A 19,847-nucleotide genomic window follows, 5' to 3' on the forward strand; every position below is an offset into this window, starting at 1 on the left:
AGATTCATCTGTATTGGAGCACTCATTTCTCAGTAAGGCAATTTAACAGCTCAGCTTTTGGTCCAGGGCATCAGCGATTTCCATGGAAATCGGTAGACCCAGGCCGAGCGAATGTTTACAGTTATTTTTGGAAATAATCAATACTGTACATCATCCATCGAGCAGGTGCCAGAACAACCAATCGCAGATCGCATCTCATCTCTGTTACCTGGAAACCGGTGCTACGTTTTGGGGAAGTTTCGAGTGGGATGTTTCCGGGGGGTCCACGAGTGCCCCTCTCCTGTTTTCCCCCTTAGTTGCCCCGTTTGGAGGATTTTGAAGTTGGTCCCACCTCCCTTAGGATCCTTGGGTTGGTGGTGTAGCCCCCGTGTTGCCAAACTCCCCTCCCCACTGATTCTCCAGCAGGTTGGAGAACACCTTGCACTCTTACCTCCTGATTCTCCCCACTGATTTTCCAGCAGATTGAGAGCCCCCTTGCACTCTCACCCCCTGATTCTCCAGTAGGACTTTTGGGTAGATATGGGAACTCCCTTGTTACCGTACCCCCTGATTTTCCACTCTTAGCTAAAGTGCGGTCCAAGTTATAATGGCAGTGTTTGATTAGCAATGGTATTGCTATCCTTGTCTATCATTCAACAAAGCGGATAGCGCAATCTCTTTCTCGCTTTGCTCTGTTGCCAGATCGTATTTTAACAATGTAGAGTTGATCATTAATTAACAAAATATTTCATCTTAATTGTGTAAATTCAGTATGATATTATTGAAAAAAATAATTTATTACTTGATAGAATATAATTGATTATTTCAAACAAGAACGAACAGTTAATATTACATCAATAAACCTGTATCAGCTACCGTCCATTGTAGACTCGCTTTGCTCTGTTGTCAGATCGTATTTTAACAATGTAGAATTAATAATTAATTAACAAAATATTTCATCTTAATTGTGTAAATTCATTATTAAAAATATAATTCATTGCTTGATAAAATATAATTGATTATTTTAAACGAGAATGAACAGTTGATTTTACATCAATAAACCTGTATCTGCTACCGTTTGTACAAGACAGAGGTTCGGCAACGTTGTTCTCCTATCTTTCTCCACTGCCATTATAACGTGGACCTCACTATAGGTGTTTAGAGCCCCCTTGCACCCTTATCCCCTTAATATTTCCCCCACTAATATTCCAGCAGGACTCTGGGTAGGTGTTTAGAGCCCCCCTGCACTCTTACCCCCCTGGGGATTTATGTGTGGGTAGCTGTAACACGTACCCCCGTCCCCTTGGACCCCCCTCAATTTTCCCGGGACATCAGATCAATGAATTTCAATGTCGGAACAACATGTCTGGGTCAACATGGCAACCGTCACGAGTGGAGAGGAGAAAAGTGGCTGGACGGACGAGAAACAGAGAGAGAGTGTGAGTGGATGTTAGTGAGAGAGGAAGAGAGAAGAGATGATGCATGCGCTGCCCCGTAAATATGGTGGTTATTGCTGCTGTATTTCGTGTTTTGGGGGGGAGGTACGTGCAAATAATAATAATATGATGTTGAGAGATGAGAGAGAAGTCTCTAGAGTAGCGCTGTGGTAACTAAGGTGGAATTCACTGAGAATTGTCAGCATTTCTTGATAGATAACGTCATTGCTTCCTGTTCAACAAATAATGACTGTTATTAGTGTATCCCGTTGTATTTTCACTTCAACTGGCAGTATTATTTGATGAATAGATGAATGTTTTCCATCCAACATTTACTGACTGTTTGGAGTGAATCCCGGTGCATTTTTACTTCATCCTGACAGTATTTTTCAATGAATAGATCAATGTTTTCCATTAAACAGATACTGACTGTTTTTAGTGGCTTTCGTTGTATTTTATCTTCATTCTGGCAGTATTCTTTGATGAATAGATCAATGCTTTGCAATTCAACTAACGCTGACTATTTGTTGTGAACCCCGTTGTGTGGTGAAATTCACTAGGTACTGTTGATAGATAAACACTATTCCTCGATAGATACAACCAATGGTTCCTATCCAATTCATGGTGACAGTTTTATGTGAAACTCTCACTAGGGGATCAAGCTGGGTGTGCTGTGGTAGAACACAAGAGAACGACCGATAACACTGTCGCTCTCTCTCTCTTGTTCCCGTTTGTTCTATTCTCCTTCTCTTCCTCTTCCGACTTTGTTTCGTGGTCTCCTCTCCCCCTCACTTCAGTGGTATCACATCCTCCTCCTTCCCACTTCCTACAGTGTTCTCTTCTCCCCTTCACCTCGTTCTATGTTCTCTTCCCCCCTTACTCCGTTATCAAGCTTTTCGTTTGTGGTTCGTCCCTTGCCCCGCGGAGCGAGTTCTCCCTTCACGTCGCACCTCACCAGTCCGCCCCGCTTTACTTCGCACCTCTCACGTCTTCCTCCCTGTAATCTCCACCCGCGGTGTTGTCAAACTGTGCACGGGTAGGCTGTTTCCTAGCAGCCGGGCTGGCTGCAACCGGCAACCCTGCTCTGTGCTGGTCTCTGGCGTCTTGCAGTAAACCGAAAACCCACCATTCTCTTGTCTGTCCTCGTTGGTTCAGTTTGCGCATCTGCTGCTTGCTTTCGAAGAAAGGACACAGTCTACAACTGAAGTCTAGTGCATCATTATTCAATTTATTTCCACCTGTAAACACTCAACGGTTAACGGATCTGAACATTCTCCGAAATCCGCAACTTTTTACGGATCTAGTAGTTTAGTGTTGTAGTTTGAAGCGCGCCGGTTTTCTCATCGTTCAAATGTTTGAGATGAACTTTACCGAGAATGTGACACACTATTCGCCGTAAAGATGATGTTGTTGATTTCAAATTTGTAGCCGATCCTCTAGCTTGACTCATCTTGCCATCTCTGTGCTGTTGATTCATTTGGTAACAAGTTTTTTCTTTATATTATTAGATATAAGTTTGAAAGTTTAACCACTATAGGAGCGCATGGCGTGGGAGGGTTTTGTGGAGTGTATAATGGAATCAAACATAAATATTGATGCAATGTTGGTTGAATAGGTACTAACTACTTGTTAATAGATGTGATAAGTTTTTTTATTTGTTATAGATATGAGTTTGAAAGTTCAACCACTATAGGAGCGCATATGATGTGGGAGTATAATTGTGGGTTGTATAATGGAATCAAACAAAAATATTGATGTTATGTTTGCTAAATACTTTTTTAATAAATGTGACAAGTTTTTTCTTTATCATAGATATGAGTTTGATAGTTTAACCACTATAGGAGCGCATGGCGTGGGAGGGTTTTGTGGAGTGTATAATAAAATCAAACATAATAGTAATATTATGTCTGTTAAATACTACTTGTTAATAAATGTGACTTGGTTTTTTCTTTATCATAGATATGAGTTTGAAAGTTTAACTAGGTACTGTATGTGCGCATGATGTGGGAGGGTTTTTGAGGGTTGTGATAGAATAAAACATAAATAGTAATGTTATGTTCGTTGAATACTATTTGTTAATAGATGTGACAAGTTTTTTATTTATCATAGATATGAGTTTGATAGTTTAGGTACTATATGTGCGCATGATGTGGGAGGGTTTTTGTGGGGTGTATAATAGAATCAAACATAAATATTAATGTTATGTTTTAAATTAAATGAAAAAACTAAGAAATTGTCAAAAAACCACAGATTTATTGATACTTAGAAAACTTTCTAAACTTTATAAAGTATCTAATAAATAGAAAACTTACTAAGTATCAATAAATCTGTGTTTTTTGACAATTTCTTAGTTTTTTCATTTAATATGAATAATTACCACAATATCAACTTCTCAACTACACAAACAAAATGTTATGTTTGTTAAATACTACTTGTTAATAGATGTGACAATTTTTTTCTTTATTATAGAAGATATGAGTTTGATATTTTAACCACGTACTATATATGTGCGCAAGGTGCGGGAGGGGTTTTGTGGGTTGCAATGGAATATGTATGCTATAATGTTTTGTTAACTTAGCATATAGAATCAATTGGTGACAAGTTTTTTATTTATATTATAGATATCAGTTTGGAAGTTTAACCACTATAAGAGCGCATTATGTGAGAAGGTTTTTGTGAGTTGTAATAGAATCAAAAAATATAAATGTTGATGAAAACACAAATTTGAAATTGAAATTGAATTTCAAATTTGTGTTTTCATTATGGAAAAGTACCACAACATCACTCACAACACAACTGTAAGGAAAAATGTTGATGTTTTTCAACTTGAATATGAATGAGTGTTTTTTAAATGCTATGCTATTATTTGACAACCTCTTTATGACAAAAACCATGTCTGTTCCACCCTCCTACACTCTGTCAGTTTTATGTTGTCATGACAAAGGAATGTACCGGTATTATCAGTGTATGTGGTAGTCCTGTAAATCTTTCTTGAAAATAATATAGAGGTCCCGTTAGCATGAATAATATACGTGAAAGTCTACCGAAGTTTGCATCTCGAGTAATATGAATCATTCTTTTTATAAAATAGAACTATAGTACCCTTTAAAATTAATAAAATAATAAAACAAAAATACAAATTGTATTATTATTTTATTAATTTTAAAGGGTACTATAATTCTATTTTATAAATACAAGAAAGTAGCCCAGAATTCATAATTTTTAATAAATTATCTATTGAAGACTATCTTAATATTTGCGGTGTAGTCTTAATATTTGCGGTAATGTCTTAATTTTGGGGTGTATTATTCTGAAAAATTCCAGAAACATTTTCATAATTTTATTTTTGAACAAGAATCCAAATTAAATGCTGTAATTCAACCCGAAGACTTCTGCTACTGCAAATATTGACAACAGGGTAAACAGCTAGATGGAAATTTGATTTAAAATTTAATTTGGATTTTCGTCTGATAATAAAATTGCAATTATTCATTAGCATTTGAATAAATTGCAACATCTCACTAACTTCCATCTGTAGATTTTCATAATTGTTTTTGTACAAAAGAACTGTTGCAAGGTAGTTTTAGAAGTAACGACAAGAATATTTCTATTGGAAGATTAAAATATTAGATTAGGAAATGGAGCTTAAAATAATTGTTAACTTTATTATAATATGCATGCATGGAATGGTGTAATAATATACTGAATATTTGGGGAATTGTATTGTGGTATAGCCCCCAAATATTATTTGAATTTCATTTGATTATTTATTTATTTATCTAATCAAACATTCAGAATTATACAACTTACAGAGAAGTATCATGATTATGGTTGTATTGATGACTGGTGAATGTATCTACATTATATAAAAGCGAAATGGCACTCACTCACTGACTGACTGACTGACTCACTCACTCGCAGAACTAAAAATCTACCGGACCAAAAACGTTCAAATTTGGTAGGTTTGTTCAGTTGGCCCTTTAGAGGCGCACTAAGAAATCTTTTGGCAATATTTTAACTCTAAGGGTGGTTTTTAAGGGTTTAAAGTTCGTCTTTTAGCATGTATATTCTTCTTATTCTCTTAATTTTAATTGAAAAAAGGCCATACCATATGTTAATATAGAACTATAATCTAGAAAGAGTACCTCTTCGAAACAGTTGTTAACTGGTAACTAAATTAATAATTTTGTCAGGTTGGCATTAAGTTGAGTTGACTTTGTTAGGTTGGCACCAAGTTGAAGATTGAAATGCATTTATCGCGGAAAAATTGATTGGGCACTGCTACTTCAATCAGAGCTATTCCTGGGAATATTATATTACTAGCCGTCAGGCTCGCTTCGCTCGCCATATCCGTTTAGTCTGGACCCCCGACTGAATCGTCCTAACATATGATAAAAATGCTCAAATGAAAAATGCAGGCGAGCGAAGCGAGCCTGCTGATCTCATCCTTGGATGATCCAGTCGGGGGTCCAGGGAGCGGAGCCCCCTGGCTAGACGGATATGGCGAGCGAAGCGAGCCTGACGGCGCTCGCCTGACGGCTAGTATTCCATAAACTCAGCATTGATAGCGCATGAACGTGAATTTTTTGTAGTTGGTTGAATGGATTTAAATGTGAGATTTGGTTTAAAATAATGATGTAACTCGATTTTGGGACATTGATTGAGCTATAGTGTATTTTGTAGCCCGCATTAGTGATATATGTCATTTTGGTTACCCGCATTGGCAAATACTTGTGTATTGATTACCAACTTTTTTATTTGTAAATTCATAAATAATCCTTATTTTTCATTCAAGTATTAACATTGAGAACTTGTATTGTTGTATCCAACATTGAGAACTTGATTTATAGCCTAGTTTAGTCTCCAACGATGACTTTCTTTATATTGCATAATGTTTGAAAAGTATCTGGTAAGTTTTTGTGGTATATAAGTGAGTAACGTATTTGAGAAATCCTTACAAGTGATAATCATAATTTTATTTCTTTATTTATTCATTTATCGTATAAATAAATAAATAAAATTATGATTATTTCTCTGGATGTTGGACGACACATCCAGAGGAGTTTATTCATAAATTCAAGAACATTATATTTTATAAGTAATTGATTTGATTTCTTTGAAAAATGTTTGTTTTTTATACGGTCACAGGATTTTGGAAAATTTAATACATTTTAGAAAAAAATGTTTGCTTTCATGAAGTGATGAAATGATATTATAAATAAAGATTCAAGAGTTAGAATCAATAATTTGGTCCAACCATCGATTTTAAGTTGTAGCTTGGAAAAATCATTTACAAGATTGAGGCCCGGTTGCACAAAGGCCGATTAAATTTTAATCGTGATTAATTTCAAGAGAACCTATCAGAGAAGGCTTTTTGAAAAGAAGGCTTTTCTGATTGGTTCTCCAGAAATTAATCACGATTAAAATTTAACCGGATTTTGTGTAACCGGTACTAAGTATATTATTACTTATGCCTTATGGCTGAGATTGATTGATTAATTGCCTTTATTAAGGGCGGAGTTAGAACTCCAGGTCCTCTCTGCCACACAACCCTAAATATACAGATATAATTATTCAATAATCAAAAGGAAATTTAAGTAGAATTCATGGGAGTATTGTATTTCATTCCTATAAATATTTATCATCTATATTGTTTCTGCCTTTCCGTTTGTTGATGAAGCGGTTTTTTCTATTGTAGCCATTTTTTGTTATTTGAGTTGCAAATTGATTATCATTGAGAATAATTATGTGTGGGAATAATTTATCATTATTTTAGCCAGGATTAGTAATGAGCAAATTTGTCTGAGTTATATTGTTAACCATGATAAACAGGAACAATAGTTGTTTGTCGTTTTTTAAAATGTTTGCTATATTTGTGCAGAAACATTTTTTAGCTGTTGGTGGAACGAAGAATAATCTTTCATATTCAAATTGGCTTCCAAAATCTTGATATCTTGAACAACGTGTCGTTCTCAAAAAAGTTATTCAGTGTCATAACATACATTTATTGAGTCATAAAACAAAAATGAACTGAAAACATTTTAAAGTGTGTGCTGTTTCGACAGTTGAAACAGACATGTAACTCGTTAAATCAACTATTAACTTACTTGCTGTGCTGAAATTAGCTAGGCTATAAAAATATTTGGAATTGTAATGAAAATTATTATAGCTTAACAAATATACAGGAACTATCACCAAATCTGTCCATCCTGCCCTTATTAGAGTTATACTATTGAAATAAAAACACACATATAGCATCAAATTCTACAGTTGTATTAATAAAACTGTAGAATTTGATGCTATAATAAGTGTTCTTATATCATTATGGAACGGTTCTACAACATTGACTCAGTCGAATTTTTAGTTATACTATTCTTGATTTCAATTTTGATATCTATTTGAGATCAATTTATACATTTTAATTTGAAAAATCATTAATTTTAGTCAGATTTATCATTGCTGATGCAGTGTTGCAACATTGATTATATTCACGTGGGCTTTCATGAGAGAAAGTTGCACAATCTGACAACGCCGGTACGGTATTTAGTCAACTGTAAGCTGAAGTCTCATCTTATTTTATTCAAAGTGAAGTATACATTGCCACTAAACTAGGCTAAGCCTGCCAGGGCTGTTCTAGGAGTGGTCTACTTCAAAATTAACAACATTTATGAATAACGCAAATAAGAATTATTGAAACTGTTGCAATGAAACAGTAACCAGTGTTTAAAAATATCTTATTTGTTTTATCAGTTTATGGAGAAATGATCAACAGAATTTATCAAATCGTTTTCAATTGATTTTCTAAAATATCATACATCACAAAATGTCATCCTTTGAGGTTAGTCTGAGGCTCGTTTCCTAAGACACTTATTAAATTTAATGCACCACCAAATCTAGATAAAATAATAATAATAATAATTCGTGCTGTACCCTCGACCAGAGGAGTTTATTCAAAATATAGATATGTTGATTACAATAAGCATATAAGCTACAATATTATTTACAAAGTATTAATACAATTGGTTGATTATTTGCTGATCTAAGAAAATGTTGCCCCCGTTATATAAAGGTTATATGTTTCTAGGTATTTATTACAATTGGAAAAATAGAATATATCAAGTACCATATTATTTCATCACAATATAACTGGTTTCAACTCTTAAACAGTCATTTTCAAGTGACACTTGGAAGAGTTGAAAAAAGTTGTGTTGTGATTAAATAAAAGGGTACTTATATAGTCTTATAGTTTTTAGTCTTATAGTCTTACGTTTAGGCCCGCCGCAAAGTAGACCCACGCTAATCCACGAAAAGCAGCCCACGCCGTGGGATGTTTTGTAAACCATTGCTCAGCTTTTCCAGACATCTGTGTAATACATGCAATGAATAATCCACTTGTCAGCTGATTGATTATGAATACTTCTATAGCAATGGTTTACACAACATCCCACGGTTGGGTTGCTTTTCGTGGATTAGCGTGGGTCTACTTTGCGGCGGGCATTAATGGTCTACAGATGGAAATAAATTAGCGCTGCTATCCAGAGATTGTCAGTTTGGTGTAATGGTAAGCATTCCTGACCAGCAATCAGGAGGTACTGGGTTCGATTCCCGGGCTGACAAATAATTTTTGTATTCAATTCAATTATTTATTGCCAGAATTTAACAATGCAACAAATCAAGGTTAATAAATCAACATTTATTACAAGAAAATTAAATAAAATTAACTACCGAGAACTAAAAAACTAAAAATTGTTTCTGGCACCACCAGCAAGAGAAAAGTATAGTAGCGCTCATCGAATTTCCATCTAGCTGTTTACCCTGTTGTCAATATTTGCAGTAGCAGAAGTCCTCGTGGTGATTTACAGCATTTAATTGGGATTTTCGTTTAATCATGATTATGGTTTAATGGTCTATTATAATTTTAGTATAGTAGCGCTCATCGAATTTCCATCTAGCTGTTTACCCTGTTGTCAATATTTGCAGTAGCAGAAGTCATCGGGGTGATTTACAAAATTAAAATGGGATTTTCTTTTAATAATAATTATGGTTTAATGATCTATTAGATTTCCTAGAAACTGCGCTGAAGTTGAACGAATGATTTTTAATCATTCAATCTGAAATTACTTCAATTTTAATTTTCAATCTGAAATGACTTGATGATTTTTAATTTGAATAACATTGTAATTGTCTAGCCTATTGTATGACTGTAGTTTTTTGTAATATTTGCTCTCATATATGTACCTGATGATGTCCATGTATTTGTATAAATGTTTTTGACAAAAATGATTTGGTTTCTTAATTTAAACTACTTTCTTTTGTGTTCACAGTTCAGAAAACATGGAAAAGGATCCCGACTTCCAGATGGAGGTGGAGGGAGATGGAGAGGAGGAGGAGGATGAGGAGGAGGACGGGACAATGGAAGCCAACGAAGCGGAGGTCACCTCAACATCGGACGTCCCGTCCGCATCCGGATCGGACTGTCAGACTTCCGGATCGGACCAATCCGGAACCGGAAGTGCGCGAGCGACTCGGCACAGCGTCAACCCGGACTTTGCGGCCAAACATCGTCGCTTCTTGAGCAGTGTGTCCGACAGTCTGAAGCAGGACGACTTGTCGGACCGACATGTCGGACGGTCGCGGGAACGATCCGCTGGGAAATCGCTTGCTAGAGAACAAGTTGATCAACTTCCATCAAAACCACAAGATGATACAGGTGATCAAGTACTTCCATCAAAATCTGTAGATGATACAGGGAACATCTCTGATGAAATTATTGGAAAAGAGGGGAAATTATCTGAGGTTGTTGGATCCGACAGAACATTAGATCAAACTGTGTCGGATTCAAGTGGTGGTAATGTTGTTGAAGAGGGGAACCTATCTGAGTTTGGATCCGACAACACATTAGATCCAACTGTGTCGGATTCAAGAGATGGATTCGGGGTAGATAGTTCTGAAAAAGTAGCGAATGTAACTACTGAGACAAAAGTACTGGATGGTCCAATGGACAAACCTGGTGAAACGTTAAACCCAGCTGGTAAATCGCGAACTGTAGAAGATGATGTACTTGAAAAAACTGCCACTAAACTAACACATGATAGTTTTGAAAAGAAGTTTGTAGAAAGTGATGGAGCTGCAGATGGTGGGCTGCAAGATGTACAGGTCGGAGTACCCCATAATATAGCAACATCACAGGAAGAAGTTGTAGAAATTGATGATTCTCAAGATAAATGTTACATGACAGCTGATCCAATTATGTCAGAATCAATGAGTAATGATGTTGAACCAGTGGTGGAGTCCTGTCAAGACAGTTGTGACACAATACTGGATAAAATCAAGACCAAAGTACTGGCTGATACTATTGACGAACTTAGGGAAATGTCTTCTCTAGAAGGCTCTGACAAACTATCTGATGAACTTGAGGTAAAACTAATGAAATTGCTGGGTAAGTCTCCGGATACTGTCAGAATACCGAATGTTGTAGATTTATGGGACGATTCTGTAGACAGTACTGACAGAGTACTGTATGAAACGTCGGTAGATAACTCTGAGAGAGATAATGAAACCTCTGTAGATAACTCTGAGAAAGACAATGAAACTTCTGGGGACAGCTCTGAGAAAGACACTGTTAGAACGACTTCTAGGGATGAATCTCCTAGGATACTGCGTATACCTTCATCGAAGTCATCTGAAGTATCTGCTCTTAGAACTTTGAGGAAATCTGATGAATCTGCAGTGAAGGATAGTTCTGTAAATAGATCGCCAACGGACAAACCTAAAGGACAGGAAGCTCCAAAGAAAAGATATGGAAATCGGAGGGAATCATCCGGCAAAATGGCGTCTGAAGATGACGAAACACGGGATGAATCTGGGGTGAAATCGTCAGAAACATCCGCTGATGGTTCTGTAGATAGATCGTCATCGGACAAACCTAGAGGTCAGGAAAGTGCAAAGAAAAGACCTGCCAATCGGAGGGAATCTTCTGGCAATCGGAGGGAATTATCTGGCAATCGGAGGGAATCTTCTGGCAATCGGAGGGAATCTTCTGGCAATCGGAGGGAATCTTCTGGCAATCGGAGGGAATCTTCTGGCAATCGGAGGGAATTATCTGGCAGTCGGAGGGAATTTTCTGGTAAAATCGCGGCAGAAGATGTTGAAGAGGATGAGGATTTTCCCTCACGCGCCATCAGGAGTCGCTCAAGATTCAGCGACACTAGAAAGAGAAGACGAGGAGAAGACGGAAATGGAGAGGAAGAGAAGGAGAAAGAGGAGGCAGAGGAAGCGAAGGACGTGGAGGAGGAATCGCGGAAACCGAAGAAGCGATCGCTTGAAAAGATGATGGATTCTACTCCTAAACCGGTACGTATAAAATTGTTTTTTCATCATTCATTATTTTTCTATTTATTCATATTCATTAAAATTCTTCCCTCTCAAGCTAGTTACAAACAATCGATTTTTGTTCCTACGATATTTTGCCGTCTACCGTTTGCACAGTGCTAGTTTAAACTAAATTTCATCTTAAACTGGATTAAATCTATACCAAAGTACTGGCTGATACTATTGACGAACTTAGGGAAATGTCTTCTCTAGAAGGCTCTGACAAACTATCTGATGAACTTGAGGTAAAACTAATGAAATTGCTGGGTAAGTCTCCGGATACTGTCAGAATACCGAATGTTGTAGATTTATGGGACGATTCTGTAGACAGTACTGACAGAGTACTGTATGAAACGTCGGTAGATAACTCTGAGAGAGATAATGAAACCTCTGTAGATAACTCTGAGAAAGACAATGAAACTTCTGGGGACAGCTCTGAGAAAGACACTGTTAGAACGACTTCTAGGGATGAATCTCCTAGGATACTGCGTATACCTTCATCGAAGTCATCTGAAGTATCTGCTCTTAGAACTTTGAGGAAATCTGATGAATCTGCAGTGAAGGATAGTTCTGTAAATAGATCGCCAACGGACAAACCTAAAGGACAGGAAGCTCCAAAGAAAAGATATGGAAATCGGAGGGAATCATCCGGCAAAATGGCGTCTGAAGATGACGAAACACGGGATGAATCTGGGGTGAAATCGTCAGAAACATCCGCTGATGGTTCGTCATCGGACAAACCTAGAGGTCAGGAAAGTGCAAAGAAAAGACCTGCCAATCGGAGGGAATCTTCTGGCAATCGGAGGGAATCTTCTGGCAATCGGAGGGAATCTTCTGGCAATCGGAGGGAATTATCTGGCAATCGGAGGGAATCTTCTGGCAATCGGAGGGAATTTTCTGGCAATCGGAGGGAATCTTCTGGCAAAATCGCGGCAGAAGATGTTGAAGAGGATGAGGATTTTCCCTCACGCGCCATCAGGAGTCGCTCAAGATTCAGCGACACTAGAAAGAGAAGACGAGGAGAAGACGGAAATGGAGAGGAAGAGAAGGAGAAAGAGGAGGCAGAGGAAGCGAAGGACGTGGAGGAGGAATCGCGGAAACCGAAGAAGCGATCGCTTGAAAAGATGATGGATTCTACTCCTAAACCGGTACGTATAAAATTGTTTTTTCATCATTCATTATTTTTCTATTTATTCATATTCATTAAAATTCTTCCCTCTCAAGCTAGTTACAAACAATCGATTTTTGTTCCTACGATATTTTGCCGTCTACCGTTTGCACAGTGCTAGTTTAAACTAAATTTCATCTTAAACTGGATTAAATCTATATAAAGTATCATTTGTTATAATGTTATTCCAAAGACCTTAAAGATGCATAGACTCACATGCAGCGCTAGTGTTGTACTTGAAATTGTAATCGGCCATTGAGGGGGCAACCTATAAGATTATTACATACCAATGACTTTGTAATCTATAATATTACAAATAATATAGATATAATATCTCGTGCTAAAATACCCCAATGGCGGCATCCAAATTTCAAGTGAGAGCTATCATTGGGAAGGCATAGGCATTGTGGGTCTATATCTCTTTAAGGTCTTTGTGTGATTCATTTTGAGTTGAAGCCAATAGCTGATTGAATTCAGTTTGAGCTTTCACTTTGCAAATCGCCCATGAATTCTATTAGATCAAACGGAACTTGACAAACATAATCTATTTGAAATCATCTGTTTAATCTCATATAATTTATAATGACGGCAAAAAATCGTACGAAAAAAAACGATGTGTGTGTAGCTAGCCTTATGGTATGTTTTAAGCTGCGTTTACACCAAAGTTATTATCAAAATGTTTATAAATTAATCCTTATAGATTCTATTAGATTGAACGTAACTTATCATACACATGATGAACATATGTGTTTGTCAAGTTCCGTTCAATCTAATAGAATCTATAAGGTTTAAGTTATTTACATTTTGTTGATAACTTTGGTGTAGACTCAGCTTTAGACTATCAAAATATTTATGGAATATATTTCACCAAGACCTTGAAGCAAAGTTTATTAAGGATTTTATGAATAAAACATTCAAATGAATTGGTAGTTTTTACAATATCTAGTCGTTCTGGATGTGGTGATCAGTTTCATGCGTACAGAAAGTTTATGTCATTTTGAACTGCTATAACAAAACTTATTAAATTTGATAAAATATCGTTGATTAAATGAATTGTTTATAACACGTGTCATATCACAATATGAAAGATTTTCTAGGGAATATTTGGTTATCTAATACAGGCTACTTTCTGTCAAATATTTTCTTGAATCTCATGAATTAATCCACGTTAACAATGGACAGTTGTTTCAGATTGATTTTGTTCTTGTATTGGTTTTATAAAACTTGAAATTTGAATAAGTTTTATAAACTGGCAGGAAGTAGAATATATATTTATAATAGCATATTTCTTTTAGTTTTTGAAGAAAATTGAATAGGAACTATCAATCAATTAACGCAAATACCTACATCCTACATCTGAAAAGATATGAATGGTTTAATATTCAAATAATTGATATTTGTATTGTATATTTCTTTATTTGGACAATTTATTGTATGAAATTGGGATGAAAAGAAGTTTTGGACTCTAGTCTGTTTCTTTGTCCTTAAGTTGATTGTAAATGATGATCCTTTGTTGATGTAAATAATACGTTTTTTATGGCTTCATTGTAGCCATTAGTATTTATGACCCATAATGATTAATAAAACGTTACAATAATAATAATTATTACAAAACTCAAAATAATAAAACTGTCCAATTTCAATATAATTAAATATACGAATGAATGATTCCCATCCAGTAATTTAATGAACCAATAATAATAATAATTATTACAAAACTCAAATTAATAAAACTGTCCAACTTCAATATAATTCACGATACAAATGAATGATTCCTATCCAGTAATTTAATGAACCATCCAATTGAAATTTGTATATTTAACAAAATGTTTTGTCATATTACAGTTTCACATCGATTTTGTGATAGAGGAAGTAATAGAATAAGTTGTTTAGCTGAGTAGCCTAAAAAACACATCCCATTTCATATAATATCAACTTCTGCATTGAATTTCTTGGCCTAAAACAATAATTTAATTTGATGACTTGCCAATTTGCCATGCAGCTATAGCGTTACAGCCAATTTGTATTCCCTCAAAATTGTTACTAGGCCAATTCTACAATTCCTGGTGCTTCTAAAAGGAATGATAAAATTATAATATGGTATTGCAACCGAATTTATTCCCTTAGATAGGAGTCCTATAGTGAGGTCCACGTTATAATGGCAATATTTGATGAACATTGGTGTTGCTATCCTTGTCTATCATTCGACAAAGCAGATAGCGCTATCTCTTGCTCGATTTGCTCTGTTGCCAGATCGCCTTTTAACATGTTGAATTAATAATTATTAATTAACAAAATATTTCACATTAATTATGGAAATTCATTGTGAAATTATTTAAAAATATAATTTATTGTTTAATAAAAATCTAAACGAGAATGAACAGTTGATATTACATCAATAAACCTGTATCAGCTACCGTCTATAGAAGACGTTGACAAGAGAGAGAATCGGCAACGTTATTCTCTGCTATCTTTCTTCACTGCCATTATAACGTGGACCACACTATATGCTTGTCTATCATTCGACAAAGCAGGTAGCGCTATCCTCTTCTAGCTCCGCAACGTTGCCATATAGATAGAGCTATCCTTTTCTAGCTCTTCAACAATATAGAAATACAATTATTATTCAGCAAAATATTTCTTCTCTATTATGAAAATTTATTATTAATCATTGAATAATATATTTCCTCAACGAATAAAATATAGTTTATCATTTTTATCAAGAATGATCAGTTAAAATTACATCAGATATACCGGTATCAGCAATACTCTATAGAAGGCAGTGGCAAGGCAGAGAATTGGCAACACTGTTCTCCTATCTTTCCACACTGCCTTTACAACGTGGACCCCACTAAAGGTACAGGGGAGTCCTATAGTGTGGTCCACGTTATAATGGCAGTGGATAAAGATGGGAGAATGGCGATGCCGATTCTCTGCATTAATAAATTATATTTCTACACTGTCAAAAACATAATTGGCATCGTTGTGGACCTAGAAAAGGATAGTACCACCGGCTTTGTCGAATGATAGACAAGGATAGCAAAACCAAAGTTGAACAAATACTGTCATTACAACGTGGACCTCCCTATAGTTACTGGGCCAACACAGCAATCCTATGCTATTTTCACAACGGTTTCATATTATTCCTGTCATATTTCATTAATAAACCATGATTTTTGAATGATTAATGGGTCCTGTCTTCTATATCAACTCAACAAATCAATACTAATTTGTAGAATATTATTAGTGAGGCTATCATCATACGGGGAATGAATTATTCAATGGTAAACGCTCAAGTTGGATGTAGAATCTATTTAAATATTAATGCTGTAATATGCCAATTCAAATGTCTCTGTAACGATGTTTCTCGCCAATAATTTCCCTAAGATTATTGTCGAAAATTACGGCATAGTTTGTTGTGGAATCCGTCAATTACCACAGGTTTTTCGGCACAATTGTCGTTGTAGTGTCGTATTGTTTTAATCACCCTCTCGATCACTGTAGGAAAGTATAGGAATATTGTCTTTGAAGTGTCGTATTCTTTTATACACCGTTATATCCCTATCTGATCGGTGTAGGAAACTATAGGAATATTGTCGTTTTAGTGTCGTATTCTTTTATCCACCTATCCTATACTATTAAACGAGCAATTTCTGTTTATTACTTTCCTTGCCCTATTACCATAGGTAAGGGAAGTATTGCTTTCCGAAAAAAATTAAGGTACCTCAATTTCTAAATTTCTATACGTTTCAAGGTCCCCTGAGTCCAAAAAGTGGTTTTTGGGCATTGGTCTGTGTGTGTGTGTGTGTGTGTGTGTGTGTGTGTGTGGTGTGTGTGTGTGTGTGTGTGGTGTGTGTGTGTGTATGAGTGTATGTGTGTCTGTGTACACGATATCTCATCTCCCAATTAACGGAATGACTTGAAATTTGGAACTTAAGGTCCTCCCCGAAATTTGGAACTTAAGGTCCTCCCCCTATAAGGATCCGACACGAAAAATTTCGATTGAATGCCATTCAAGATGGTGGCTAAAATGGGGAAAATGGTGTTTTACTTTTGGTAGCTATTATTGTACAAACTATTAGGCTGGGCGTACACCGGTTAGACAATACAAGACATGATCAGACACGTTTAGTCACAATACTTCACATAGTTACTTATGACGCAACGCAACACACACTGATTAGTCACTGCAATTAGACATGTCTTCATAAGCAACTATGTCAAGTATTGTGACTAAACGTGACTAGTCTTGTCTTGACTAACTGATATGCGCCCAGCCTTAGTCAAGCCACAATCACCATCAATCATGTCAATCGCCACACCGATTAGTCAAGACAAGACTAGTCACGTTTAGTCACAATACTTCACATTGCTGCTTATGACTCAACACACACTGATTAGCAATTGCAATTAGACATGACTCCATAAGCAACTATGGGGAGTATTCTGACTAAACGTGTCTGATCTGGTCTTAGACAGCTACCTCAAGGCGCAAAACACCAAAAATATTTAACCAAAGAAAATGTGCCTTGTTATATTGTTTTGATTTTATGCTATTCCTAACACTAGAATGTTATTGAGAGAATTTTATAACTTTTGTCATTGAAATTATTTTGGTTGTTTAGTGTTATAGAAATCGGGCCAAAACTGAATTGAAAGTAGGTTCTTCTGTATTGAAGTGGGTCTAGAGAAACCTTGAAAACGGTAGTATTGTGCTCTATTAGTTGATTATACCGTTGCTATCTAAGAGATAACAGCTAATGACTGAAGGTTTAGTAACTTTGACTCCTCAATGTATATTTGAAGAAAGTAGACTAATTGTTGGTCTAAATTCCAAACTTTTTTCATCAATTGCATGAAATATTTTTATTCATTTACCTGTTTATAATATTGATCTGTTTTCAGATAATGTTTTTGGTGAGATATAGTGATATTTGTTCATAATTTTATTATATTATTCATAATAAAACACTAGAATATTATCTAAAAATATCACAAATTTATTAAAAAGTTACAAACATGTTTGAACAACACCCATGGTGTGTCATCATCAACACCATAGGTGTTGAAATATGTTTGTAAATTTTTAATAAAATTCGTTATATTTTTAGACAATATTCTTAGACCCGGTTGTACAAAAGCCGGTTAAATTTTAACAGTGATTAATTTCATGAGAACCAATCAGGGAGGGCCGATTTGATAAGACGGCTTCTCTGATTGGCTCTCGTGGAATTAATCACGATTAAAATTTAACCGGCACTTGGTGTTTTATTATTGATCTGTTTTCTTTATATGAGTTTACAGTATTTCTTATCTATATTGTGCTCTGTGAATAACTAACTTATTTCCTTTATAATTTATTTTATACTCTTTCAGTTGAGAAGCTAGACCGAAAAATCAAATCTAGATACAAATCTAGTAATAACCAGTTAAAATTAAGCTGATGGTGATTTTCCAAAGTACTGTAATACATCATCAATTTCAGAGTTTATCTCTCTCACCTCCTATGTTTATTGAGACATTGATATTTTTGTTTTTCTAATCAGCGATGTATTTTATGCCGTTGAGTATTGATAAAAGTTTTTATCTTGAACGTTCAGCTGTGTATTTTATGCCGTAGTGTCTTGATGAATTATTTATCTTGAACGTTTCCATTATAAATCCGTCTTCAAATTCGTTTTAAATATTTCTTGATCATTCGTTCTATTTATTATATATATGTTATTAAAATTAAAATTTTATTACAATATCATTCATTACAAGGTGCTGTACTAATTGAATATGATACTTTTGTATTATACGTGCAATATCCTTGATTTTTTGTAGAAACTATTTTCGGTTTTTACGCCATTCTTCAACGAACGTGACTAGATATAACAAGAGGTCAATGATATCATGGAGGAAAGATAGCATGAGAATCCCATGGTATAGATAGTTTATGTTCCAAATTTCATACCGATTTTCTGTTAACTAAAGCAGATTACTTTCTATCTTCTACTGAATATTATTATTGTTTTGATGGGTTGAGAGTGTAAGATCGGCACAGTATGAGAGACTACCAGCGTCAATATGTGGCGTCAAAATATCACAAAATAATCTTATTATTTATTCCTATTCATAGCTCCACCAAAAACAACTAAGACTATCGGCTTGAGTTAACAGAAGTTAAAAAGAAGAAGTTAAAAACAGAAGAAGAAGTTAAAAACAGAAGTTTGGAACATAAACGCCCTATACCATGGGATATCTTCTGATAGCATGTCCAGAAATGATACAGTTTCACCACAAAATGATATTGTATCACCACACACGATACAGTATGAAAACAATATGATACAGTATCATCCCATCTTGATACACAACACCATAATTTGATACAAAACTTCCAAACTGAATGAATTCTACAAATCATGGGATATCTTCTTATGCTATCTCTACTCCATTGTATCACCATAAATGATACAGTATTACCACACATGATACAGTATAAAAACAATATGATACAGTATCATCTCAACTTGATACACAACACCATAATTTGATACAAAACTTTCTAATTGAATGAATTCCACATACGATATCTTCTTAAACTATATTTTCTTTATGCTTATATCTTGATATTGAATATTTTATTGATATGTAATTTGACGTAGTGATCGATAATCATTTTTAAAATGGTTTTATTAATTTTTCTCTGCAGATTAGAGAAGGAAAGGACATGTACTGCTGGAAATGTCACCGGGAAGGGACAGCCGTTGCTTGCAAAATCTGTCCGCGTGCTTTTCACCTGCGCTGTCTGCATTTAGACGCGATTCCGCCCTGCGACTGGGTGTGTCCCGAGTGTAGTATGACGCTCTACGCTGAAAACACTGAGACCAGGTACCAAAACGATCCTC

General features: G+C 35.4%; 1 protein-coding gene across 7 annotated transcripts in view; it reads left to right on the top strand.

Annotated features, from left to right (window-relative positions):
* LOC111062131 overlaps positions 1 to 19,847 on the top strand; it is a 108,180-nt gene that overhangs the window by 30,239 nt on the left and 58,094 nt on the right. For 4 of the 7 annotated variants that reach the window (XM_039439790.1, XM_039439791.1, XM_039439796.1 and 1 more), the window contains 2 exons: positions 9,740 to 11,768; positions 19,652 to 19,830. In XM_039439790.1, the coding sequence (XP_039295724.1) occupies positions 9,740 to 11,768; positions 19,652 to 19,830 (2,208 nt within the window). Of the gene's footprint in view, positions 1 to 2,515; positions 2,896 to 9,739; positions 11,769 to 11,986; positions 12,935 to 19,651; positions 19,831 to 19,847 lie in introns of those variants that run through there. The other 3 variants (XM_039439793.1, XM_039439792.1, XM_039439795.1) reach the window with 3 other exon arrangements.

The sequence above is a fragment of the Nilaparvata lugens genome, chromosome 13, assembly GCF_014356525.2.
Source record: "Nilaparvata lugens isolate BPH chromosome 13, ASM1435652v1, whole genome shotgun sequence".
NCBI classification, from domain to species: domain Eukaryota; kingdom Metazoa; phylum Arthropoda; class Insecta; order Hemiptera; family Delphacidae; genus Nilaparvata; species Nilaparvata lugens.